Source organism: Apiospora kogelbergensis (assembly GCF_038363985.1).
Source record: "Apiospora kogelbergensis strain CBS 113332 chromosome Unknown utg000006l_segment0_segment0, whole genome shotgun sequence".
Lineage (NCBI taxonomy): Eukaryota > Fungi > Ascomycota > Sordariomycetes > Amphisphaeriales > Apiosporaceae > Apiospora > Apiospora kogelbergensis.
Window position 1 is genome coordinate 1264501 of NW_027117423.1, and position 24850 is coordinate 1289350.

Genomic DNA, 24850 nt, shown 5'->3' on the forward strand with positions numbered 1-24850 from the left:
GGATGGCGGCTTGGCCGACGCCACCCGCGGCCGCGTGGATCAAGACTGTCTCTCCTTCTTCAAACGGGCCACTTCGATGAGACAGTGGTACGCGGTGGAGAAGATAACGGGGATACCGGCAGCTTCCTCGAAGGCCATGTCGTCTGGGATCTTGGCGGCAATCTCGCGCGGGATCCGCGTGTGCGTCTGGAAAGTGCCGTGAAGGGCTGAGAGGACCAACATGCGGTCGCCGATTTGGACATCGGTGACGCCGGATCCCACCTTGGTGACCACACCGGCACCTTCGTGGCCGAAAGTGGCGGCGGCGACCTCGCCCATTGCTACCATAACGTCGCGGAAGTTGAGTCCCGTGGCCTTGATCGCAACTTCAATCTGGTCGGCGGGCAGAGGCTCTTGGTAGGCCGGCCAGTCCACGAAGTGCAGCCGGTCAAGGCGGCCAGGGGCAGATGTGCTGAGCATGAGACTTCGACTCGTGTCGAACCCGAGAGGCTGCGGCTTAGGTGCGAGAACGGTCGTTCTCTGGGCGATGAAGTCGTTGACGGGAGGGGCTTCAATCAGGCGACTTGTCTGGATCAACCCGGTCCCAGACACTAGGTACTCAGCGTGTTTATCCGCCGGTAGACAGGAGGATACCCAGTGATGTTGATAGACAGTCTTGATGTGGGATATGCTAGTGGCAGCGGAGGGCAGGCCAAGAGTCACGAGGTCTGACCCATCGAGATCTCTCTCCCAGCGGAGCGACCGCATGAGACCTGTTATCAACGCCATGTCTGGGTTCTCGTACTGGTCCGACGTCAGCCAGAGCAAGCCCCCGGCCGTGGTCATGAGTTGGCGAAGGACCTCGAACTCGTCCGCTGAGAGCTGTACCGCGAGTAAGGGGGCGAAAAGCTCCAACGTCACGATGCAGCAAGTGTTTTTGAGCTTGTGCTGGGGCAAGTCGGCGAAAGACACAACGGTGACGTCTTGTAGACGTTTTTCAATCGCCTTGACCGAGGCGACTACTTCTTCGGCAAACTTGTGCTCATCCGGGGTATCGCGGGTGACGACAAATACGCGGGACACTCTGTCATCTTCGTCTTGGTCAGCGGCACCGACAGCCTGTAGTTCAGCAGCAGGCTCCGTAGCGACGATCAAGCTCTGCGCATGCAGCCCTTCGTCCAGGGAATCGCTTAGTGCTAGAACGTTTTGGTGGAAACCGTTTTCGGTCAGCACTTGGGTCCAGGTCTCGTTATTGAGCAAGGGGCCCCAGGGACGGAAGGACTCTGCAGCTAGCCACCAACCGGGGAGCTGCCCAAAGCACAGCGGACCAGCGATGAACTCAGGTTGAGTGATCTCCTGAAGCAGGAGCTTACCGCCGGGTGCTAGTAGCTTTCGCACGTTGGAAAGCGTGTTCTTGAGGTCCTTGGTGGCGTGCAGGACATTAGCTGCGACGATGACGTCGTACGACTTCTCGTCGAAGCCTTGCTCCTCGACGTCCTTCTCCACGTCGAGGACGCGGAACTCAAGGACGCCGCCGTTCTTCCACTTGGCAAACTTCTGACCCGCCTTCTCGAAGAAGCCCGCGCTGACGTCCGTGTAAGTGTACTTCAAGAGTCGCGCATCGCCACTGCTGCGAGATTTAGTTGGGCAGAGTGATTCGAGGACGCAAGTACTAGTACCGCCCGTGCCGGCTCCGATCTCAAGGACGCGCAGGTCGGCGCCGCGCTTGTGACTCAGGATATCAACATATGAGCCCAAAACCGCGTGCACTTTATCGGTGCCCAAGATGACGCGGTAGTACTGTTCCAGGAGGTCGTCCATACCGAACATGAGGTGGAGCGAGTCGGCCTGGCCCCTCAGGACCGGTACGATGTTGCGACCCATGCGAGCGGTCAGGCGTCCCTCGGGTCCTCCTTCCGTCTCAAACGTGTCCAGAAACTTCCCACGGGCAACAGGGTCCGACTGCATCTCTTTCCATGATGGGTCTTGATGTATCAATTGACTGTTGGCGAACAAGTCGCTCTGGCGCCGCAGCCATGCGAGGTACTTCTTCTGATGGATAGGGAGAGTATCCTCCTCCACTGGTTTCTGCGACAGCTCATTCACCGCATCCGTAATGAAGAGAGCCGCTGCGAGTTGGAGATCATAGAGGCGCTTCAGGTTTGCATCTTCAGCTGACTTGGTCTCCAATGGCTCGACTGCTTTCCGGAGGAACGTTTCGGATTGGCACGTCTCCTCGAGGAGGTCGACGTCCGGTTTCCAGTCGAGATTGAAACATATCTCCCTTGCGTCAGCACTTCCACTGGCTGACTCCTGGAGAGGGATGGCCTCTAGTCCGCGCAGAACCAGACGCACGGGGTTTTGCTCCGAGTCCTTGCTCCAGGCGGTGATGTCGGCTCCGAACCGCTTGTGACTTGCCATCCGAGCCGAGGAGTGCACGATGAACTCGGAACCAACGTTCGCCTCCATGTCAGCGCTGACCCAGACGCTGCGGATCGCAACTGGCACCATGGGCTCTGTAAGAGGCTTGCCTCCCGACGTCGATGAAGCCTGGAAAGCGAAGAGGAACAGGTGAATGAGGGAATCAAAGACTGGAGGATGGATCACGTGGTCCGATAAGGCTTGCGCCGGCATGGACTTTTCGATGTCAGGCACTCTTAGCGTGCCCAAAGCCTGACCGGTCGTGCCTGTGATGTTGGAGTCTGCCGTCTGCACTGATGTGAGATTGCGGAATAGGGGTCCGAAAACGAGCCCAACTCGCTCAAGGTCTGCATATTGTCGGTGTATCTCGACGCTCTTGTGATTGCAAAGGCTGGTCGCCTCGCTGAGCATAGACTTGTAGGACGCTTCTCGCTGTAGTGCCTCTCGGCCAGCATCGATTGGGCCCGTAGCAATGTGGGCGGAAGACCCCGTCTCGGCGGCAATCTGGCCCCGGCAGTGCTCCAACCAGCTGTTGTCGTGCGGGCTATACGAAGTCACTTTCCACTCCCACCAGATGTTGCTGTCGGCTTGTGCAGACTCTGCGAGCTTCTTCATGGAAAGCATCACTTCCGTGTCTTCCTCCTCTTGGATCTGGAGTGCCCTCGAGATGCTAATGTCACGCAAGTTGAACCCCTTGAGCACTTCGTCCTCGGTATCGTAGAGCTGGCGGAGTCCCTCGATGGCCATAATTAGATAGGACACACCCGGAACGACGATGCTGCCGGTTACGAGATGATCTTTCAGCCATGGCAATTCGCTCACACGCAGGAAATTGCGCCACTTGGGCTCCTCCCGATTCCAATCGGGCACGGCAGTGCCAAGCAGATCGTGCCTCGGGTGCTTGCGGAAGCGCCAGCCTTTGCTTCGACGTGACTCGGACCAGTACTCTTGCGACGAGCTGTGATTGAAGGGGTAAGGGGGCAGGTCTACAAGTAGACGGGGTGGCTGCGACGTCGAATTCTCGCTGCCGTCCTGCCTGTTGACCGCGAGGAGCTGGACGGGGTAGCCTTGAGATACGAGCGAAGACATAGCCTCAAGTGCTGTCAAGCAGGCATGATTGTTGCGAGTCAACATCGAGAGGTACTTCAAGGCCTTCAAGTTGGGATCTGCGGACACCGTATCACGGATGGCGCCTTGCAACGCGCTGTGCGGGCCGATCTCTACCAGATGCGTTACTGGCAGTTCCGCACCGCCTCCGAATTTGAGCTGGCGCTTGGTGGTGTTCGACGTGCAGAGCTGGTAGACGGCTTGTTGGAACTTGACGGGCGACACCAAGTTCTGCGTCCAGTACTCCGCCTTCGACATCTCGACAGCGTCAATTGATTGCCCAGTTACCGATGAGAAAACTTGCACATCTTTTGAAGAGCCGCACTCCAACGTGCCCATGAGCGAGGTGTACTCCTCCATGAAGGGGCGCATGTGGCTCGAATGATACGCCTTGCCCACCCTGAGCTTCCTTGCAAAGACCTTCTTGGCATCCACAAGCTGTTTGAGAGCGTCAATTCTATCCTCGTCACCCGAGATGGTCAGACTCTTGGGGGAGTTGTAACAAGCAATACCCAACTCGCCTTCCCCGCCCAGGCTGGAGTTTAACTCCTTGATAAGCGGTTCGATATCCGCCGCAGAGTATCCGACCGCTAACATGGCACCCTTGACAGGGGATGGCTTGGAGCTGATCACGCCGCGGGAGTAAGCTACGCGCCAAGCACTCTCGCGGTTCAAAGCGCCAGCGGCGTAGGCGGCCGCGATTTCTCCGCTGGAGTGTCCCACCACACGCTTTGGCGCCACGTTCCAAGTCTCGAGCAGGTCGACGAGGGCGATCTGGAGAACGGAGCACAATGTTTGTGAGAAAAGCGGTTCGTCGATGCGGCTCGCCTCGGTCTCTCGGTGCGCCAGCTCTTCCATGACGCTAAAGTCGCAGCCCAGGGACGAGAGATACGCGTCGGCTTGGGTCACGCTGGCTTGGAAAGCTGGATACTGGAGCAGCTCTCGACCCATAGCAAACCACTGGGCGCCTTGGCCCGTAAATATGAAGGCAAGGGCTGGGGTAGTGGCCGTGCTCACACGCGAAGCGCGTGAAGAAATCGAGGCATCCTTCAACGAAGCGAGGAGGGAGGCATGGGAGTCAGCAGGAATGGCGATTCGCCAAGAGAAGTGCGATCGGTGCTGGGATAGTGTGTATGCTAGGTTGGAAAGATAAATGTCGTTGTCGCCGTCTTGCAGATCGCCTTGTTGTTGCTTTTCGAGGTGGTCGGCGTAGGTGGAAAGAATACGCTTGATACCCCCTTCGTCATTGGCTGAGAACATAAATACTCGATGGCCATGAGGCACAATTGGGCGCGACGAGTCACATTTGGTGGCGACTGACTCCGGCTGTGATAACGATGTTGGTGTGCTTTTGGTCACATGAGTCCCCTCCAGCGCTCTGCGCTTCAAGTAACTGGCGGCATCGTCCAGCACGGCGTGCGCATTCGTGCCGCCAAACCCGAAGCTGTTGATGCTGGCTCTCCTTATACCATCCGCGCCCAAAAATGGGGTGGGCTGTAACGGCAATTTTATGCCCCATTTATCAATGGGTATCCTGGGATTGCACTTCTCGAAGTTGACGTTGGGTGGTATGATGCCTTGCTCTAGCGACAGGACAGTCTTGATGATGGCAGCGACTCCCGAGGCACCTTCCAAATGACCGTGATTCGTCTTGCCAGCGCCAACATAAAGCGGCGGCTTGGCTGCACTTCCGGGCGCATTGACTCGACGGAATGTAGATGCGATGGCACCGGCCTCCAGGGGGTCTCCCGCTGCCGTTCCTGTGGCATGGGCCTCAACCAGGCCGGTCTCGTCGAGATTCAGCTTGTAGTTGGCGTACACCTCGCGCATCAGCGCCTCTTGGGCCACCTTGTTCGGGAGTGTCATGGCTCCTGTGCCCTGTCCATCCTGTCCTATGCCCGTACCGCGGACAATAGCGCGGATGGTGTTGCCGTCCCGCAGCGCAGCCGCCACCGGCTTTAGGATGACTGTGCCCACACCCTCGCCGCGAGAGTAGCCGTTGGCGCGGCTGTCAAATGAGAAGCAGCGCCCGTCTGGGGACAGGAAGCCCAAATTCGACATGCGGTACATGGTCTCCGGTGACTCAATAATGTTAACTCCAGTAACGATGGACATCTCGCTGCCACCATTCCGCAGATCTTGGCAACCGAGCGCGAATGCTACCAGACTGCTGGAGCATGCCGTATCTAATGTCAAGCTGGTACCCTTCAGGTCGTAGAAGTAGCTGATGCGGTTTGAGATGATGGAGGTACTCGTGCCAGTGGGCTTGAACTTGAGTAAGACATCAGGGTCTTCGTTCATTATGGCTCTAGAATCGTCGGTGAAGGCGCCGGCATAAACACTTGTCCGGCTGCCTTTGACCTCGTCTAGACGGAGTCCTGCATTCTCCAAAGCCTCATACACATTTTCCACTATTTTCAGGCTTAGCATTTGTCTTAGATGATGGGCCACTTCATGCAGAAACTGGAAGGGTGGCATTAACTCACGAACAATGCGCTGCTGCAGGTCCAGAGACATGGCCTCAGTGCGTGTGATGTTGAAGAAAGGAGCATCAAATTGCTTGCCATTCTCCGGGCCATCTTCCAAGAAATGGCCCCCTTTCACCCAATTGCTTCCACCTCGCTCACTGGAAGGGTGATAATGTGCTGAGGCATTCCATTTGGAAGCAGGAATGGGGGACCAAGCTGACCGCCCTTGGACGAATAAATCCCAAAGCTTAGACGGTGTGGTAGCTCCGCCAGGAAACCGACAGCCGAGACCAATAATGGCGATATCATCTGGGCTCGCGGTTGCCAACTCGGCATCTGACACAGTAGACATGGTAGTTTGGACGATAGTGCCTGCTTTATTGCAAAAGGGGGTATCTTGGATGAGGGAATAAGTTGAAGGAGGAGTGGCAGGTCTCAGTCCACTTGAAGTGTCATGTAAATGTAAGAAGCGAGAGGCGATATCTGATTGAGTAGACCAGCCAAGGAGAAAGATGAAGTCTATATGATGGTCGCTGCACGGGTGCTGAAATGCCGTTTTCAGATTGACTTTGGGATAGACCCGAAGGGTTGGTAGCGATGTCCTTGCGACGACCTCAACTAGTCACGACTATCAAACTCCTCCTTCCTACTCGTTTAGGCCATTGTTACCCATTCTGCTCGACTGTGGTACCTCATGGCACTAGTGGTGGATGTGTCATCACGCGGGGATATCAAGAGCTGTAGGAGAAGGTCGTCGTAGCATACCCGACCAACTATCACAAACTGTACAGTGCGGTATCTCTGCTACATTCTTTAGAAAGTTCGTGTGGATCGTACGATGCCAAATTCTCACCGCTTACAGAAGTACCAGGGTTTCTAGAATGCTTACACGTGGGGCCGCGTGCTCTCAACGGTAGATTAGACCAGTCCCGATGGTGAGGCGAGAGACTTAGAACTCAGCCGAAACGAGGGAAATCATTGTCAAAACTTGGCAGTTCTGGAGAAACATGATATGCGGGGGGATAAACTCGTTCCGGATAATTCTATCCACTCCATGGGGATGAATGAACCCCTGGTATCTCAAATCCGCGCGAGTCATTCCGCTCCACATCAGTCAACCCAGGGGCCGGCGATGGTGGGGCAAAATCGCTGCGGACATCGGAGATGTTTCAAGATTACACAAAAAGCTGTCTTCCATAGTGCTATTCATGGTCAGCCTGCGACGGCGGGCCTTCACTACGCGGGGGCGGGGGTGGGTTCTGGAGGCGACAATGGCCATGATCCAAGATAGCCCATGTACGCGAGGAGACACTGCTGGAGAAATCTGCGACTCCATGACGGATGCTCCATAATCACACGTCGACATGGGCAGGCCCAAGGGTAGGCAATAATAGCGCGTAGACGAGGAGATCGGGAAGCGATCAGCTGGCTTGTTCATTTCGGCGGAGTAAGAAAACAGAGGCCCGAGGGGACAGCCAGATCCAGGTGAGATATGCAGAAGAATACATACAATCTTCTGGCGAGGTATCCCAAGACAATAGAATTGGGGACTTAATTCATCACCAATTTACAGATACCGTACAGTTCGTCACTATGAGAGTCCTTTGCTTGCATGGGCGTGGCTCCAACACAGAGGTAATTGAGCCCCTATTTTTTCTAGCTGAGCCATGTGTTTCTAAACATCACGACATACAGATATTTCGAATGCAGACTGCTGCCATACGTAGCTTTCTGGAGCCAGAATACCATTTCGAGTTCGTTGAAGGCCGATGGCCACATCTGGAGGGTAACTGGTCTGTTCATACAACAGACTTCTCCAAGTCAAAGGTGACCAGTTTCATTTCCACGCATCTAAAAGAGCTTCGCTTGCTAACTCTCGCATAAGCTCTATGGATTTTACAATGGCCTAGATATCTCTGATATTTTGGCCACTGAGAAAGAACTGCGCGAGATCATAGCTGAACATGGCCCTTTTGACGGCATCCTCGGTTACTCGTACGTTGAGGCAACTCCAATGTCTGCCTATTCTCGGCATTTCAGGGCATATCGCGACAATGAAGTTTCGCTGACACAATGATTTCACAGTCAGGGGGTACACTAGCAGCCCAGCTGGTGATTCGCTACATCGTTGAGAACCCATTTGCCACGATACAGGAGCTCCCGCTCAAGTTCGCCGTCTTTATTAATGGCGCCACCCCTCCATGTGTGTTGCCGCTAGGGGAGCAGGAAGCATATGACTGTGCACTTGCCGAGTTCGAGGAGGCAGCGCACCTGTTCAAGGTGTTCAAACCCAATGACATTGACAATGTTACCCAGCTGAGGCCGGCCAAGTTGAGCAACGGCAGAAAGGTAAATATCCCACTCCATTAGCTTCCGTTAGTCAGCACTTTGGGTTAACAACATTGGAAGGTCGTCACTGATGGTGTTCACTACATGACCCGTTACAGCCCTGAGTGGGACGGTCAGGTCATATCTATACCCACTCTCCATGTTCGAGGCAGAGGCGACCACAGTGATTACGGGGAAGGGCTACTCGACCTATGTGACCCCGATCTGGCAGAGGACGTCTTGCACATATATGGGCATGATTTCCCTCGTGGGTTGGAAATGAGTCGGACCATCGCTCAGTTGATCCGGAAGACAGCGGCAAAGGCGTGCTAGATGCCTTCTTGTATACCACCTATTTTTTACTTCTGGTTTCGTCATAAGAAGCGCAGCATTACCCGCGTACTACGTGTGGCCTTGAACAGGCAGATCCACTCGTATATAGAGGATGTCGTTGCTGCTTGTAGAGGTTGATGTCCTTCAGAGCGATTGCGGAAAAATGCGTGGCGGCCGCTGCCACATCTAAAGTGATAACGGAGTCGACGGAATCAGTGGAACAAATCTGAATGGGTTCGGCGATGTGGGGAGTGGAGTATGAGATCAAGTGAGATAGAGAGAAAAGGGGAATTGGGGGCGGGGTCTCCTTGGCCCATTTGGCTGCAACGCCGGGATGTACACACGTAGGATCTTGCATACATACGCCACGAATCAATGGGGACTTGGAATTCGGGACAAAAATACTGCTCCATCGAACACCAGTTTTGAACTCATCAACAGCTGCCCAAAGGTTGAACAGTTCAGACTAGACTGCCTGTACCAGACTGAATAATTCTTTCTGTTGTGGTCAAATCTCCCTCTTTCTATGTTCATTACTCTAGGCAATGAACTTGATCAACTCAGCCATGATGGCGGACCTTTCGGTTGGCCACCCGGCAGTGTTTCTGGCAGCAACGCTTCTGTTATGCTATATTCTGTATGGCTATACAACACCAAAACCAACGTCCGGCGACTCAAAGAGAATACCCACTCTCAATGCTAGAGACGGCGAGCTATTCTCATATCTCAAAGCAGCCTGGCGAAACACGCTTGATCTCAAATCAGCACTTGAGCTGCACCAACATCAGCACGCAGGTCAAACTGTGCGCGTGCCCATTGTTGGTCCCGGGAAGCTGGTTCTCCTCCCTACCAGCGAGTCGAAGTGGCTGATCGACCAACCGGAAGATGTGCTCAGCATGCACCAACAGACAGACCTGCACTTTCAGACTGCCCACAAGACGGTCTACCCGCTACGGAACCAGGCCCATGTACACCTGGTCATGACCAAGCTCACCAGGAACGTCGGAAACCTGGTCCCATCGCTGATGGAAGAGGTGGAGGTCGCCATGCCGGGAGCTTGGGACGGCACGACGTCCGACGCAGAGGGCTGGCAGGGGGTGGATGTGTTTGAGACACTGCGAGTCGTCATAGGCCAAGTCACGAACCGCGTGTTCTTGGGCGCTCCACTGTGCCGTAACCGCGAGCTACTCGATGCCGGCGTCGCATATGCACAGGCGATCCCCATTGCGGCACAGCTCATCACTCTGTTTCCCGTCTGGCTGAGATGGGTCGTGGCTCCTCTGATTACGATGCCAAATAGGAAGTACGAGAAGATATGGTTCAAGTTGACACTCCCAGAGGTCAAGGCCCGGCTACTTGAATATGATAAAAAAGGACAAGAGAAGGCGGACTTCCTACAGTGGTCACTAGATCAAGCCAAGGAGACGGGAGACCCCTACATGTCCGAGCCCGAGATCTTGGCGGCGCGCGTGCTGCTTGTCAATGCGGCAGCGGTTCACACGTCGAGCTTCGCCATCACGCACGTCTTGCTAGACCTTGTGGGGTCTGGACGGTAGCGCGGTGCTAAGTATGTCGCTGAGCTACGGGAAGAGATCCATCGGGTGCTCTCTGCGCACGGAGGCTGGAGCAAGCGCGCCTTGGATGATATGCACAAGCTGGACAGCACATTTCGAGAAAGCCAGCGCCTTAACACCGTCCTCACTGTCGGACCCTTGCGCATCGTCAATGCGCGTGAAGGCATCACCACACCTTCAGGGGCGCACATACCCAAGGGATATCAGGTTGGAATACCGGCATACCAGACGCATATGGAACCAAGCATTTGGGGGATGGTGTGGAAGAGTTTCGCCCCTTTCGCTTTACTGAGGCTGCGGGAAGGATAGAGCAAGTCAATGAGGGCAACATGTCCGGGTCGCAGCGCGCACGACAGCCATGGGTTACCACGAGCCAAGAGTATCTGTCGTTTGGAGGCGGGAGGAATAGTTGCCCTGGTCGGTTCTTCGCCGCCGCCGAGCTGAAGTTGCTACTTGCGCATATCTTGTTGAACTACGACTTGGAGTTTCAAGAGATTCGCCCGGCGAATCAATGGTTTGGTACAAATCACCTACCTCCCAAGAAGGCAACGATCAAGGTCAAAAAGAGAGATCATAAGTAGGTAGTTATCTGAATCTAGAGCAGTGCATTTGACCTGCGCTGTCGATTTAAGCATGCATGCACTACAATAAGCTTTCGCCGATGTCCAGACGACGTCAAAGTCTGGCTGTCAATGCATCCTTTGAGTTTACTCTATCTGGGGGAACCTTCCATCGTCGCAGGGCTGACTTAGAATTCAAGTCAAGTCGCGAACGACAGCGGAACGGGACGAAGTCAGGACGAACGATTGACCCCGAAAACCTTCCTCCTGAGGGTCGGCATTGCATGCGCAAACACGTGTGGTGATTCTCCGGGTAAAATCATGGACCCACAACGAAAAGGAAATACTACTACATGCACGCAACTGACTTCGTCGTGCTAGTCGCCTGGGGCCATGCATCATCTTGCTGGTCCTGCAATATTCCTATGGACAAGTCGCCTGCAGGGGTGAGGCCAATCCTGGTTCTCGCGTGGAAAACCTGGAAGCTGGTTCTACACCCGTGGCGGAAGATGCCGAAGTGCTCCATCACATCCCCACGACCCCGGCACTTTGGACAGACTGGAGAAACACGGGGTCCCCGCTGAGGAGGCAGAGTTGCACGACTCATGCAAACAAACTTTCTCCTATACCAAATAAGCTTTCAGCTACTGGCCCCTGCATAGGCGCCATGTAACTCGACCACACCAAGAAACGGCCCGATTGCCCACGTTGCCAAAGCCGAAGTCCGAAGCCAACGATCCGGGGACACGTATACAACCCAAGACCCAAGAGCGGCTGTGTCCTCCCGCAAAGTAAATGCGAGGTCCCGCATGCTACACCAAGCAAGGAACCTGGAGGATTCAAACTTAGAATAACTTGTTACCACGGCACAAGCCGTACCGATACCGGCTGATCGATGGAACAGGCCAAAGCGAGGGCCTCGCGCCACTCGCTCTGATCGAGACTCTCGATCTCCTTGAAGCATTGCAGCAGTCGCACGATGGTGTACCCGGCCTCCGTCAGAGCCAACTGCTGTCCAATGCAGATGCGCGGCCCGCCGTTGAACGGCAAGTACTCCCAACCCGGTCGCTTGTTTTCCCAGCGCTCGGGGACAAACTGGTCCGCGTCGGGGCCCCAGATGTCCTGGCGTCGGTGCATGGCGTACGTGGAGAAGCCGACGTTCTGCCCCTTTCTGACGAAGACGGGGGATTGTCCATCAGGTCCCTGAGATATCGTAGGTTAGAGTCGTCATTGACAAAGATGACTGTAGACCAAGGGAAATTTTCACTTACACCACCAACTGGGAGCGTGACGTCGCACTGAGCCTGCCGTCCGTTCAAAGGGACAATGGGCCATAACCGAAGTGCTGTGGAGATTCGGGCTGTCAGCGGCCATCTTACCATGAGGCTTGGAAAGTAATATGTGTACTTACTTTCGTTCATTATCCACTTCAAGTACTTCATGTTCTTCAGCGTCTCAAAAGAGGGATGTACTCCGTCCAGATCCCTTACCTCATCCCGTAACTTTTGGAAGACCCTCTGATCCTTGGCCACGGCGAAGATGGTCGCCGCCAGCAGCGTCGAGGTCGAGTCGCGGGCGGGGATGAGAACATTGAGGAGGTGGTCGCGGACCGTGATGGGGTCGTCGATCACCATGGCCAGCTCTTCCAGAAAGACGTATCGGCCGCGCTGTCCCGTCTTCTCCTGCTTCTCGCGCATGCGCATCGCCTTCGCGACATAGTCGTCCACGAACTGCTGCGTCACCGCGCACGCGTCCAGGAACTCTTTGCTGATGTTCCAGTCCGCCAAGCGGCCCAGACGGCATCGGCGCGCCAGCTCCGTTTGGGAGATCTTGAAGGCCGCGGCGAATTGGGCGGAAGCTACTTGGCTGTTGGTGTTGGTGAGGGTGTTCAAGGACTCACCAAACAGCATTTCGCTGGTCGAGTCGAGCGTCTGGATTTGTACGTCAGCCAGCCATTTGAGACTCAATCTGACTGTCGAAAATTCCATGTCAGGAAGAGGTGACTACTTACCATGCATTGAAACAGCTCCTTCAGCTTAACAGGAGTTTTTCCATCTTTGGGTATCAATGCCAACATGTTCTGGAAATGCACCTCAAATGATTCAAGATCGGCCACCTGGTCGCGAACGAAGTTCGGCCGGACCCTAAAAGTCGTAGTTCCAGTCAGATTTTCGACTCAGCATACAGGGAAATACCAAAACCTAGTTGGTTCAGCCTTACAATGCTCGTGCCTGTTCCCACTTCGCGCCGTCGCTTGTAAAGATGCCATGGCCCATAAGGGGCTTGAAGTTATTATATCCTACATACGAGAGCAATGGATTAGCGCCTGCACCAATGCATTCCTGAACGGTTTGAACTAACGATCGATTCCAACTCCAAAGCTCTGGAACTGCGTGGCTAGTATGGCTTGAATATTCCTGGGCTCGCATGTCCAGTAAAAGTCGTCCAGCAGGACCCTGCTCTTAAAGGTGTACGAGTTCTCCTCGAACCTCGTGCGCATATACTCCAAGAGCGTGTGGTTGGTCAATTGGTGCTCAAGCTTGAACAGTATGCCTATGCCCATGGGATCAAGCCAGGTAATAAGCTTGTCCATTGGGGCTTGCAGACACCTGTTTGCCAAACGAAAGTTCCGGTCGTGAAGCCATACTTTGAGTTGTCTGGCTAGCAGATAGAGAACGAAGGCACCTGCTAAGCCCAAAAGGTAAATGTTTGCCATCGTTCAGCAAGGTGAAGTTGTCTCCTTGTACATGGTGGTTTCAGTGAGGAAAGAAAACCAGTTAGTATTGTTCCATCGCACCCATTACTAGGCTATGTTTCTATTATTTCTCTATCTTTCTGTTTATCGTTCCATACTCTTGGATGTCACTGAGTAGTTGCTGCCACAAAATCGTGAATGTTCAACGTAAACGTAATACTTACTGATCTTGGGGACCCTCAAGCGAATCCACTTACCCCCACCCTACAAGCACCCCTATTCCTTGTCAAACAGAACCCCAGACAGAACCTCGGTGTCTCCACCATTGAACGGAGGAAATGCAAATAGAGTTTCTCTTGGTACTAGTGATCAAGAAGAAAACCAGCAACTCCCCGCAGTGGACCTTCAGTCATGCGATTCTATACTCGAATGTCGGTGAATACAACCGAGCCTACGGCCGTAGACATCGCGAGCGGCCGACCTCGAGTGTGTTGGGATACACAGTGTGAGATTACTGGTATACAAGATAGGCTCTAATCCGCAGCGACAAGCGCGAACTCCGCTACTGTTGCCCCAGCCCCGTCCTCAACCCAGCACCCCTCGATCTGGAGCTGAGCGAAGTTCCCACTCCAGACACCATCCAAGAGGGCGATAGTGGTAGTGTTGCCAATATACGGAATGACTGGCGAGTCAGACTCCCACAGCTGACTGATCGTGATTTTCTCTCCCCCAACCACCACCCGCGTGGTACTCGGGTCATCAAAGGTGGAGCTGTTGGACAATAGGACCCGCACACTCCTCGGGGGCCGCATACCAAAGTCCAGATAGACCGACTTGAGGCGCCTTGGCGATATGGAAGATGTCTCTATGGCTAGGGAAGTAGTGCGATTGCTCGATATGGGCTGCCAGGAGGTGCCTGCATACCCATCGGTAGCGGCGATGGGGAACTGCCCGGGTGTGTAGGCGTCTTCGGAGTTTGCGTTAAGGCATTGCAGGATGTTGCCGGCAACGGTGAGATTCCTGTGTTGAGCACGATTTTCAACGGTGGCAGTCTCGTTGATTCTTAGTTGTACTGTGAAGGCGTCCTCGTCATCGACGTTGCGACCTATAGTAATGGGCATGTCGTTCACACCGTACTGATCTGACACGAGACCGTTGAACAAGCTCGCGTCGTGTCTTGTGATATTTGTGTGTGTCTGGTTCATCCAGAACTCGACCACGGCCCCATTGTAGAACTGAATGGGCGCTTTGAAATGCTGCAACTGTGGGGGTAGGGACGGCATCACCACCAGGTTGGTGTCTGTAACCTTGAGCCCGAGAAATCCCGCCGTGAATGTCTGTAATAAACCGCCATGTCCAGTCAGGAAAGGGAACGCCGGATTGATCTCCTGTCCTGTAAGGGGGTCCTTGACGGAAGGACGATCGACCTGCTGTTCTGAGAACTGGTACCACGGCGCCCTAACGTAAGGTTGGAATGACTTAACAAGGAATGTCCAGAATGCGCACCCTGATTCGGTGAGGGTGTTTGCTGATATAGCGTAGAGTCCCCAAGTCATCGCCGGACCGTTGGGGTCTTGGCGTACCGAGTAGTAGTCCATAGCTACACGCCGCTTCTCCGTCGGGAAGTTGCGTCTGAAATCAAACGGATAATGAGACAGGATCACGTCAGCCTGCTTCGATACGATGGAGTTTGACATATCTCGAAATTCCATGACGACCCCTTCGTCAGACGTCGGTATCGCCATGTTTTCCGATTGCTCGACCCATCTGTTGTCAACGGGGACCCCGGCCTCTTTGCGATGGTTGGCCGCTGCCTCAAGTATCACACTGGTAGCCGACGAAGTAAAAGATCCATCGGAGACGTACATGTAGTACTCATCAGCATCGGTCATGATATCGATACCCCAGGTTCCAGTTTGGTTTCGGAATTTCAGAGTTTCGCTGAGGCCCGTCGCTATCCCGTCCAAAACCCCGGACGCACCGTTCTGCTCGAACCACGCATTATCTCCACTTGTATTCTTTCCCATCAAGAGGCTCAATGCAATGTCTGCGTTCAGATGGTACTGGTACATGATGCAAGGGCCAGTCATATTGTAGCACTGCCCGTACCGTCCGCTTGTCCAAGGGTAAAGCATGCTGCCCGCTTTCATCGCATGTCGCTCTGTGTTTTTCCTAGCCTCGTTCGCTCGATTGATGCGATACTGCGCGAACTGTCTAGCGAGTCGCGGATGGGTCCCCTGGGTGGGGAGGCGCCATGAACATCTCGGCGTCCCAGAAGATTTTGCCGCCGTATGTTTGCGAGGCTAGACCACCGACTGGCAACGAGCTGCACGCGACACACCTTTCCGGGTCGGCATCAATGGTCGAGTTGTATGGAAGAAGACTGGTATATAGGTAGTAGGCTGAGCTAATCGCAGTAATTTGGAGAGTCTGGACAATAGGGTCCTCGGGGATCTTTCCAGTAACCGGGTCTCGAAAGTCAGCTACAGCGTGACGGCTCATCAGCCTAGAAACTTCTCGTTGGTGTTCCGCGACAATGGCGTCGTATCCGCGGGCTTTCGCCTCCCTGGCGACATTGACAGCGATAGCTTCCGCGTTTTCCCCGAAATGGTCTGATGAAGCAACGCCGACGTATTTTCGTATTTCAGCAGATCTTCGTCCCGGTCGGATCGTGTGCTTCGTACTGGCTGTGGACGTAGTAGTGATGTTCGAAGATATCATGGGAAATTGGTGGGATGAATCTGAGAGGTTATTACCGAGGCTGTCTGTGAAAGTATCGTTGTATAGTAAATCGCCTTCAAGTGCAGACATGAGGTAGGTAGTCGTCGTTTCGACGCCTAAGGGGGATACGGCAGCAATGATTTCGAGAGGAGATGGCATATGATTTGTCTGAGACGGCATAGTTCGGAGAGCACTCTGACCGTCAAGTTTGTCGATGACTTTTACATCGTCAAGATCGGAGTTGCATACCAAAGATAGCTTCACGGCTGCCAATTGCCTGTTCGCGAGTGACAAGAACGACTCATACTTGACAGAAAGGGCTTTGCGACCGCCACAGCTGGGAGGTTGCCATACGTATGACCATGTTGCGATACCTTCTTTACTACATACAAACAGGATTAGCTTCCATACATTGTTGGTCTAATGGGTTGGTGTAACTCACAACGAGAGCCCGGACGCGAAGTCGCTGATCTCATCCAAACTGGTAGATCCATCAAGTATATCACCACAAGCTTCAACCAAGAGGTCGGTAAAATGCGGTAGACCCGAGATAAAGCTCTCACCGCGGGGGTCCAACTCGTCGGTACTGGGCTCGCTATCCCAAAAGCCCGTGGTAGTGGCGAACGTTCTTCTGGGCTTGCTATACGACGGCCAACCCTCTGAGTCGTTATACCGACTGAGCTCGAAAAACGGGCCTAAAGACCCTTGAGCAATTCCTATGTAGCTTAGAACCGGGACTACTGTCAGCATATGTCTTGGCATGACGGAGACGGAGACCGGTACCCATTGGATTGCGGCGCCCAAGCCGTGAATGTGCCTGGTAGGGGCTTGTCCGATTTCAACGTCCACGTTGCATCATCCCATGTTACCCAGTCAGCAGGCAGACTGGAAGGTGTTGCTGTGATTAACTTGACTGCTGTGCATAGATACACAAATAAAAGAAGCATTGTGTCAGCATAGGATAGTGTTGGAAACCCAGATGTAGTTTCACGTAACTGATTCGAGATGGGTCTGTTTGGCGCTTGGAAGAAATAGCTTTCTGGAAAAGTCCAAAGCTAGGTGCTGGAGGAAGATTCCTTGCTGTTGCGACAATGACTTGCACTTACCGTAATGCCTTGGCAAAAGACGACTCAGCAAACACCCCTGCCGAAAGACCCGCTCACCTCATCCCTACAGAAACCCCACAACCCTTAGTCCGTTGATGGTCCGTCGGACAAGTAGCTCAAAGCACCTTAGACAAGTATTCAACATGGAAATACAAGGTGTAGGCAAAGGTTGTTTTTGGAAGTTGGATATACACGTGATTCAACAATGTTGACAGAGTTAATCTTCTGTCCAGTAGTCAATTCAGAAGATATTAATGAACTTTCACAGAGCCAATCGAAGTGTGTGTAGCAAGGCCACGATCACGAGATCAGCTATATACATCGCTATGAATTGGGCCCTAAGGTGCAGGTCAGCTTTGACGTACTACTGCTCCGGTTAGACTTGGTATGAACTGAGAGCCCAGTCATCAAGACTTCAAGAAAGCCAGCCGTTGCTATAAGGGCAAGCAGTGATCTCCTTTACATATTTCTTTCCGTCACAGGTTTCGGCCAGTGTACCAATATTGCATTTGGGTGAGAAATACGCCCTGCCGACGAGACGATTTATTCAAAATACGTCTCGAACTTCATGCACTTGTTCATCCGAAGATTGGTCACACGATCTCGCCATGAGCAAAATAGTTATGGATATAGAATGGAAAGAAGAGAGAGTTTGGTTATTCTTCAGAAAGAGAGTGTGTATATCGAAACTTAGGTAGCATTGTTAGAAGCGGTACCGTCGCTCAGGGGCTGGACATAGTCGCCAAGGCTTCGGGAAAGGTAGCTTGTTCTTCCAAGGGGAAACATCGATCTTACAGATAGCTTTCCTCTAGGTTTCTCAACTAGATGATGTACATTATTGGCATTAACAACACAACTCAACGGGCATGTTGGCAATTGATAGTTTGTGTCCACTTTCTCGGAATAGGGGGAGCACACCCTTACTGATCACGGTCTTTTAACTGGAATAATACAATGCACTAGCTAGAGAGACATTCTTTAGCATGGAAAGAGAAAGCCTGGATATGTCCAGATAAAGCCTTGGTGATCGCCAGGTCGCCCAACAATCGGCATCTGCACAAACTCGGCGATAGACTCGGTGATGATCCCCACCAACAACAGAAACCGTGTGCCTCTTGCAGCGATGCATTAAACCATACCTTCCGATCATCCTTTTGAAACGAGAGTGCCTTCCCCGTCACGTATTCGATTTGTTCTTCCCCATCATCACCCACCAACTACTATACCTGTCACCGCAACACCGCAACCCACAATTTGCACACACATTCTCACATCTATCATATTCCCCTCACTGCAGGGTACGTCTCAACAACCCATCCCCATTCACGCAACCATTATCGTAACAAACCATAATCATCGATCACCATGTCGTCTGCCGACAAGAAGACCGAGGACTCGCCCAAGATCACCGATCAGGAGTCTAGATTCTTCTTCATCATCCTCTTGAACAGTAAGCACCCTTCTAGGACACATATTGTGATCTTATCAAGGACGGTCAAATTCCAACAGAGCTGACCATATACGCCACAGTGGAGGGCCCGCTCCAAGTCAACTGGGACACCGTTGCTGAGCAAGCCGGATACAACAGCGGCGATGTTGCCAAGGTAAGTGACTAGGTGTCCATTCAAGTTCTTTCAAATTCATTCCATTTCGCCATCGTTGGATATATTGTTAACTGCTTTCAACTTCCAATCAGGTTCGCTTTCGCCAGATCAAGAAGCGGCACGGTGTCGTCTCGGGCGCTTCTGGCCCTTCCCCGCCAAGACTCCGGCTAAATCCGTTAAGCGACGTGCCGGAGGCTCGTCTGGCCGGACTGCCAAGCGTACCAAGACCGTCATGAGCGGCAATGACGACGACGTCTTCGAGGATGGTGTCAAGGGCAGCCCCCTTGCCAAGAAGAAGATGAAGTCCGAGGATGGAGACATCAAGGCTGGAGTGAAGGACGAAGGTGAGGACGAGTTGAAGGATGAGGACGAGGGCGAAGCCTTTTAATTCTGCATCCCACTGGACATGGTTGCGATGTTTACTTCACTAGATGACACAACAGGGAATAACTCTAGCACTACAGTTGAACACTCTTGGACAGCAGTAAAGAAAACTCTCAATCAATTGATAGTGTCATGAAATCACATTGGTAATGTAGGCTCGAGTGTGTTTTCATTGAAAGACGATATATCCAACTATACGAGCCATCTCCTTTATTAATTGATAGTAAATGGGGATGTGGTCTAGTGGTATGACGTTTCCTTAGCATGCGCTGCCCTTTCACCAGGTGCAGACGGCATGGAAAAGGTTCTGGGTTCGATTCCCAGCCTCTCCACATACTTTTGCCGTTCTTAAGAATTGTTTTCATTTTTGTATAGTGTGGGCAGGTGGGGTAGCTTGCTCAAGTTCAGTTGTTGTTAATACAAAGACAGCTCGATTCTAATTTTTGCCACTCATTACGATGGTTTCTTAAAGGGTTCAGACATTCAGAAAGGAGCCGGTTCAATTGAATAGGCAACTAAACATTACAATATGTGCCAAATGAAACTAGTTACCATCTTTTTACATTTGATGTTTCCCTTGGTGAGTAGTCAGTTACTCTTTACGGAGTACGTGTAGTCCAATTGCTTTGGAGTCCTGTACTAATAGAAACCCCTCTTCACAAGTAGCTGTGGCCAACCAGCACCCCTTTCCACAGCTGGCCATTGTCGCGCGATGCACCACAGCTCTGGTTATCGCAACATCGTGCATCTTCATTTTGCTCCTTGTTATTACTATGCTCATTCTCCGTTCCAGACATTTTACAGTACTTCCCATTTTGCCAGTCTTTGATTCATCCAGCCGCCCTGGTGGAGTTCCCGTTATAGTGTCCCACAGCTGGGACCACCCATGCATTTTAGTCTTTTCGTCTCTGTAAAACTCTGCCCAAAGTCCACCTGCGATCGCGCCTTGCCTCACTTGCGATGCTCTTTCCTCGGTCAGTCACGACTCAAACACCCACACCATCTCCTCAAGCCCCATCCACACAGCCTGAATATCAGCCCACATAGCAGACACTGGTTTCAACAATACAAGAACTGCCTGGTTAGCTCAATCGGTAGAGCGTGAGACTCTTATATTAAGCCTCGTCCTCTCCTGAAGATCGACGGCTGAGTATACAGTAGCTATCTCAAGGCTGCGGGTTCGACCCCCGCATCGGGCTCAATTCCTGATGCTTCTCGTAACAGCGAGATACTTCGACCTTATCTTTTTCCTCCTTTTTGCCACTGCTGTCCTTTTCAATGGGATTTCGCAGAGTTGGACATTGAAGGTGAGTCTTATCTAGCTGGATAAGTGGATGTGCTAGGAAGCTCCAACGTGGTCGGCGACATGTAACCTCAGCATCAATTCACCAGCATTGTCGAAAACACTGAGTTGCGAGTCTCTTTGCCGTTTCCTCTTCAAGACGTCAAGTGTGCGATAACTCCATTGGAATGTTATGTGCTTGACACCATGCTCAAATGCGTGGTTGGTCCAGCATTGATTATAGTTATTGATCTACGTTACATAAAGGGGAAAGGGGTAATTTGTGACACAAGCTTCCTTCCGACTCTAAATAGCTATTCCGCCCATCCACACATCCAAGCTTCGAAGTGTTGGACAGCATCCATAGAAGCCACTGCATTCAACGAATATCATAATTTTTGTGAGTTTTTAGTCCACATCAACGAGTTCTTATAATAGGAAGGTCTTTAAACTACTCTATCGCTTAGGTGCCCCCTGACACATCAGAATAAGTTCGCATGTTCACATTGAGGATTGCATCAAGTGAAAGCACTGCATATGCCAGCAATATGAAATGGAAGGAAATATTCTCAAACACAAGACCGAGCATGCTCAATAGCCTAGCTAACCCAGCGCCTGTAAAACCAGACACCCCGTGTGTGATGTTAGGAAAGGACAAAGAACAGTGCCTTCAATACTTCAGTATCTGCGTTCCAAGCTTGACAAGCGTAAGCAGGTGAGTTATATCAAAGGTACAAGAGAAACATTGTCCCAACAAAGAATAGCGTATGTACATGAGACTTGGGTAGTTAGACAGAGCTCCCATGAAAGGGGCGGATACCTAAGTGGTATGGCTCTTTCCGTGACCTTTGTAGTAAGTATCAGCAGCCATCCAAAGAAAGTCGCATACGATCGGGGTTCCAGTTATCGAGATGACAGTCCTTTCCCTTACCTGTAAATATATATTACTACATCTCAGAGTTGCTCCTCAAGACTCTCTCCCTTCTCTGTTCGATCAGCTCATTGCTCATACTCCATCCGTGCTATCTCAACATCACCGAATCGACTAGCCATGACTATATGAGAAGTAGCTGGTTGTGATGAGTTTGGAGATGCCCAATCCTCATCTTTCCTGAAGCCAACAACATGCGCTGTTACCTGCAATCGGAGATGCCGATTCAAACTGCGCCCCGAGGCATCAACAGTTACCAAGCAGAGCCCTCTGCGTCCACGTCCAACAGTCAGTCAACCAGTGGTCAAAGCGTTTGTGCTCCTTTAGCGATCACTGTGCCCTCATAGCGCGTCTGGGAAGCAACCTGAGTTTCTCTAAAGTACCAGGACATAAATCATTCAAGGACTTAAAAGTCATTACAGTACCGACAATATCTTCTCATGACTTTTCATCAGTGAATTCAAGGCTTCTAGATTACAGCAGCCAAGTCGTCGTCGCCGGCCAAAAATACTATTTTCTGGCCGAGGATATTCAGGGCCCCTTTAACGTTGGTCTTCCCAAAACACCGAGAAACCTGCGCCACAATCGCTGTTGCCTGCCTGCTGCCAACCATAAACAATAACAGACAACCTGTTAGCGTTATCAAGCCACCAATAGGGAAGCTCTCCCACCTACGCGTCTCGCAAATCTGGACTTCTGCCTCCTCCAGAAAAGACAATCGGACTTCCATTCCTCAACCTCTTCAGCACGTAGCTGCGTCCACGTCCTGCAAACACTTTCTTGTCTTTTCGTCAACATCACAACGTCCGTTTTCATTCTACATTTCCCACATTTCCCACTCAACCAATCATTGATCAGACAATTGTCAAGATGGCTCCTCAAGATGTCGAAAGCCAGTTCCGCTTTCTGATCTCGTGCATCAAGCACTCGAACAATGGCAGAGTCAACTTTGAGGAAGTGCGCAAGGAGTGTGGTGTTATCTCCAAGGGTGCTGCGTAAGTACACTCATCTTATCATACAAGATCTTCCCATTATATCGCGAAGACCTTGTTGTCTTCACTGATCATTTTCGCGAGTATTTGCAACTTGTCTTTATCCTTTTCGCGTCGTGGAACCACATCTCATATACTGTCATGAAGCACTTGACTCGCCGAAAACATATGATCGCTCCATCAACCTTCTTTGTGTCCGTACTAATCGAGTCATGTGACGACCTATAGTGCCAAGCGTTTCGAGCGTCTCTTGAAGGCCAACGGCATCAGCCACGGTCTTGTTGGCAACGTCAAGGATGAAACCAAGCAGGAGACCAAGGAGGAGGAGGTTGATGATCCTTCCGCTCCAGGCATCACCCCTAAGCGCGGTCGTCCCACCAAGAAGCGCAAGCTTCAGCAGGTCATTGTCAACGCTGATGATGATGATGAGCCCGTCAAAGGTGAAGTAAAATCCGAAGATGCTATCCACGTGAAATCTGAACTTGGCAATCATCATGGCGGCTACGTGCACTTGCCGATGATGACGGCGCCGGCACGTCTCTATGGTCCCTCACCCGATCATCTCGGCGACGCTTATGTCGGCGACGCTAATGACGATGACGATATCGTTATTGTCGGCGCGTTCGAAAACGCATCAGCGGGGATAGGCGATGGTAGCAATCAGCTGTATCTTCAGCAGTCATCGTGTCGTCATTCGCCAACTTCAACCTTGAGTGCCGCAACTGCTAGCCCGAGGCTTCCTGTCTTAGACCACCTACCTGAACATTCAGCTAACACGGTCCTGCAACAGTTGAGCCCAACAACGGCAAGTCATCTGGTCCCGATGGTGGCGAGGACGCCGCCAGTGACAAGGGCTCTTTCGCCGCCAACAACGGCAACGACAGCGCCGATTACTGCTTGTAAAATCAGTAACATCTCACATGGCCATCATCACAACCACCACCAACTACACTACGCTTCCTTCCCTTCTGGTCCAGCAAACTCTTGGTATCACCAACACCATCATCATCTCCCTCACCACTTGCATCATCATAATCCTTCAACGCCTGGGATCCACTGGCACACTGCAACACCACAACCGGAGGAGCGCCACGACGGGGATTGTGACGCGCAAGTGTGAGAGAGGCCCAAAAGGAAATTGACAGACGTTGGAAAATGGTTGGATGTTTGGAAGGACATGAACATTGACTTGCACGTCACAAATGAACGATTTCCCACGGCTGGGATTTTGCGCACAAAGGTTTTGGTGTGGATCCATGGATGCATTTTCGTAGTTGCAGCAGGCCATCGGTTATCTTGTGGCTCTGCTTTGTTAATACATTGCATTCTAGTTCCCCAGTCATACCTGACTTTGCATTCACGTGTGAGGTTGACTTGTAAACAAGTCTCTCGAAATTATCGGCGATTAACTTTTCAATGTGATTATGCCCGCAATATCTCCATCTTGGGGATTGCATCACGAGTTTGTAAATCTGGCATCATTACTTGGTGGATGTTCGGGCTTTACTTGATGTTATGCACTCATGATAACGGCAGTATCTTGGGAAATGAGACATTCATTTGCTACTCAATATGAGAGTATCGTCAAATCACCGTCTTCTCCACGGTCTATCTGGATCGATCGCCATCTCACCTCCAATCAATGCAATTGAAAACATCTCAGATAGAATCCATATACGCTTATCCTCCTCGTATCCATCGCTGTGTGCCGCTTTCACAAAAGTCTGCTCGTGCCAGCGATAGTAGCAGTGACATGATGTAGGTAGTCGATTAGGCCACATCCTCATCAACCTTGCGCTTCTTGACAGGGCTGGGACCGCCGACGCTGTCATCAAAACCGCCGTCTTCGTTGGCGAATGAAGCAGTCTTGGCAGCGGGGGCAGCCTTCTTCTTGCGGCCGGAAGCCTTCTTGCTGGCGGTAGGAGCAGATCCATCGGCACCAGACATCTCAGCCTTGAACCAGCCGAACTTGTCAGCGAGGCGGTTGAAACGCTGCATGACATTCTTTCTGTCCTTGAGCCCAAATTGGGCGCCCAGGGCTTCGATGTTGATCGGCTCGGGCTTGGAGGCCGCGGTGCAGAGCGTGAAGTACGCCTTGAGGTACTCGAACTCTGTTACGCTAATCATAGCGTCGGTATCACCGGCAGTGGCGGCGGTTCCGCTGCTGTTGGTCTTCTTGGGTGTCATCGCGACTTGACGTAAACCAAGAGTAACTTAATATTGTGGTTGGGTGAGTTAGGCGATTTTCCTGACCAGATGAACGCTTTGGTTAGACAAGCCTTGGAGAGTGGGAGAAAGTAGCGAATATCCTTACGACCGAATAACGGTTGATGAAATCGGTTGCGACTAAAGTGTCGTATGTTGA

General features: G+C 52.1%; 10 protein-coding genes across 10 annotated transcripts; 6 read left to right on the forward strand and 4 right to left on the reverse strand.

The window, feature by feature from the left end:
- Positions 1–39: 39 nt before the first annotated feature.
- Positions 40–6327, reverse strand: PG998_009245 (polyketide synthase; the record flags this gene model as incomplete). The annotated part of the gene is made up of 1 exon (XM_066876061.1): positions 40–6327. One exon carries the CDS (start codon positions 6325–6327, stop codon positions 40–42), a length of 6288 nt encoding a protein of 2095 aa, XP_066728217.1.
- Positions 6328–8048: 1721 nt separating this feature from the next.
- On the forward strand, positions 8049–8636 carry PG998_009246 (uncharacterized protein; the record flags this gene model as incomplete). Its single annotated transcript, XM_066876062.1, has 2 exons — positions 8049–8324; positions 8385–8636. The coding sequence occupies 2 exons, from the start codon at positions 8049–8051 to the stop codon at positions 8634–8636; spliced, it is 528 nt and encodes a 175-aa protein (XP_066728218.1).
- A 566-nt stretch (positions 8637–9202) lies between these two features.
- On the forward strand, positions 9203–10192 carry PG998_009247 (ent-kaurene oxidase; the record flags this gene model as incomplete). Its single annotated transcript, XM_066876063.1, has 1 exon — positions 9203–10192. One exon carries the CDS (start codon positions 9203–9205, stop codon positions 10190–10192), a length of 990 nt encoding a protein of 329 aa, XP_066728219.1.
- A 347-nt stretch (positions 10193–10539) lies between these two features.
- On the forward strand, positions 10540–10791 carry PG998_009248 (ent-kaurene oxidase; the record flags this gene model as incomplete). The annotated part of the gene is made up of 1 exon (XM_066876064.1): positions 10540–10791. One exon carries the CDS (start codon positions 10540–10542, stop codon positions 10789–10791), a length of 252 nt encoding a protein of 83 aa, XP_066728220.1.
- An 837-nt stretch (positions 10792–11628) lies between these two features.
- On the reverse strand, positions 11629–13363 carry PG998_009249 (cytochrome P450; the record flags this gene model as incomplete). Its single annotated transcript, XM_066876065.1, has 6 exons — positions 11629–11973; positions 12042–12115; positions 12182–12701; positions 12782–12914; positions 12991–13069; positions 13132–13363. 6 exons carry the CDS (start codon positions 13361–13363, stop codon positions 11629–11631), a joined length of 1383 nt encoding a protein of 460 aa, XP_066728221.1.
- Positions 13364–13876: 513 nt separating this feature from the next.
- On the forward strand, positions 13877–14250 carry PG998_009250 (uncharacterized protein; the record flags this gene model as incomplete). Its single annotated transcript, XM_066876066.1, has 2 exons — positions 13877–13951; positions 13996–14250. The coding sequence occupies 2 exons, from the start codon at positions 13877–13879 to the stop codon at positions 14248–14250; spliced, it is 330 nt and encodes a 109-aa protein (XP_066728222.1).
- Positions 14251–15679: 1429 nt separating this feature from the next.
- Positions 15680–16973, reverse strand: PG998_009251 (glycoside hydrolase family 65 carbohydrate-binding module family 32 protein; the record flags this gene model as incomplete). The annotated part of the gene is made up of 3 exons (XM_066876067.1): positions 15680–16568; positions 16629–16881; positions 16928–16973. The coding sequence occupies 3 exons, from the start codon at positions 16971–16973 to the stop codon at positions 15680–15682; spliced, it is 1188 nt and encodes a 395-aa protein (XP_066728223.1).
- Positions 16974–18657: 1684 nt separating this feature from the next.
- On the forward strand, positions 18658–19284 carry PG998_009252 (uncharacterized protein; the record flags this gene model as incomplete). The annotated part of the gene is made up of 3 exons (XM_066876068.1): positions 18658–18742; positions 18823–18900; positions 19004–19284. The coding sequence occupies 3 exons, from the start codon at positions 18658–18660 to the stop codon at positions 19282–19284; spliced, it is 444 nt and encodes a 147-aa protein (XP_066728224.1).
- Positions 19285–22363: 3079 nt separating this feature from the next.
- Positions 22364–23388, forward strand: PG998_009253 (uncharacterized protein; the record flags this gene model as incomplete). Its single annotated transcript, XM_066876069.1, has 3 exons — positions 22364–22488; positions 22714–23138; positions 23276–23388. The coding sequence occupies 3 exons, from the start codon at positions 22364–22366 to the stop codon at positions 23386–23388; spliced, it is 663 nt and encodes a 220-aa protein (XP_066728225.1).
- Positions 23389–24255: 867 nt separating this feature from the next.
- Positions 24256–24672, reverse strand: PG998_009254 (uncharacterized protein; the record flags this gene model as incomplete). The annotated part of the gene is made up of 1 exon (XM_066876070.1): positions 24256–24672. One exon carries the CDS (start codon positions 24670–24672, stop codon positions 24256–24258), a length of 417 nt encoding a protein of 138 aa, XP_066728226.1.
- Positions 24673–24850: the final 178 nt, after the last annotated feature.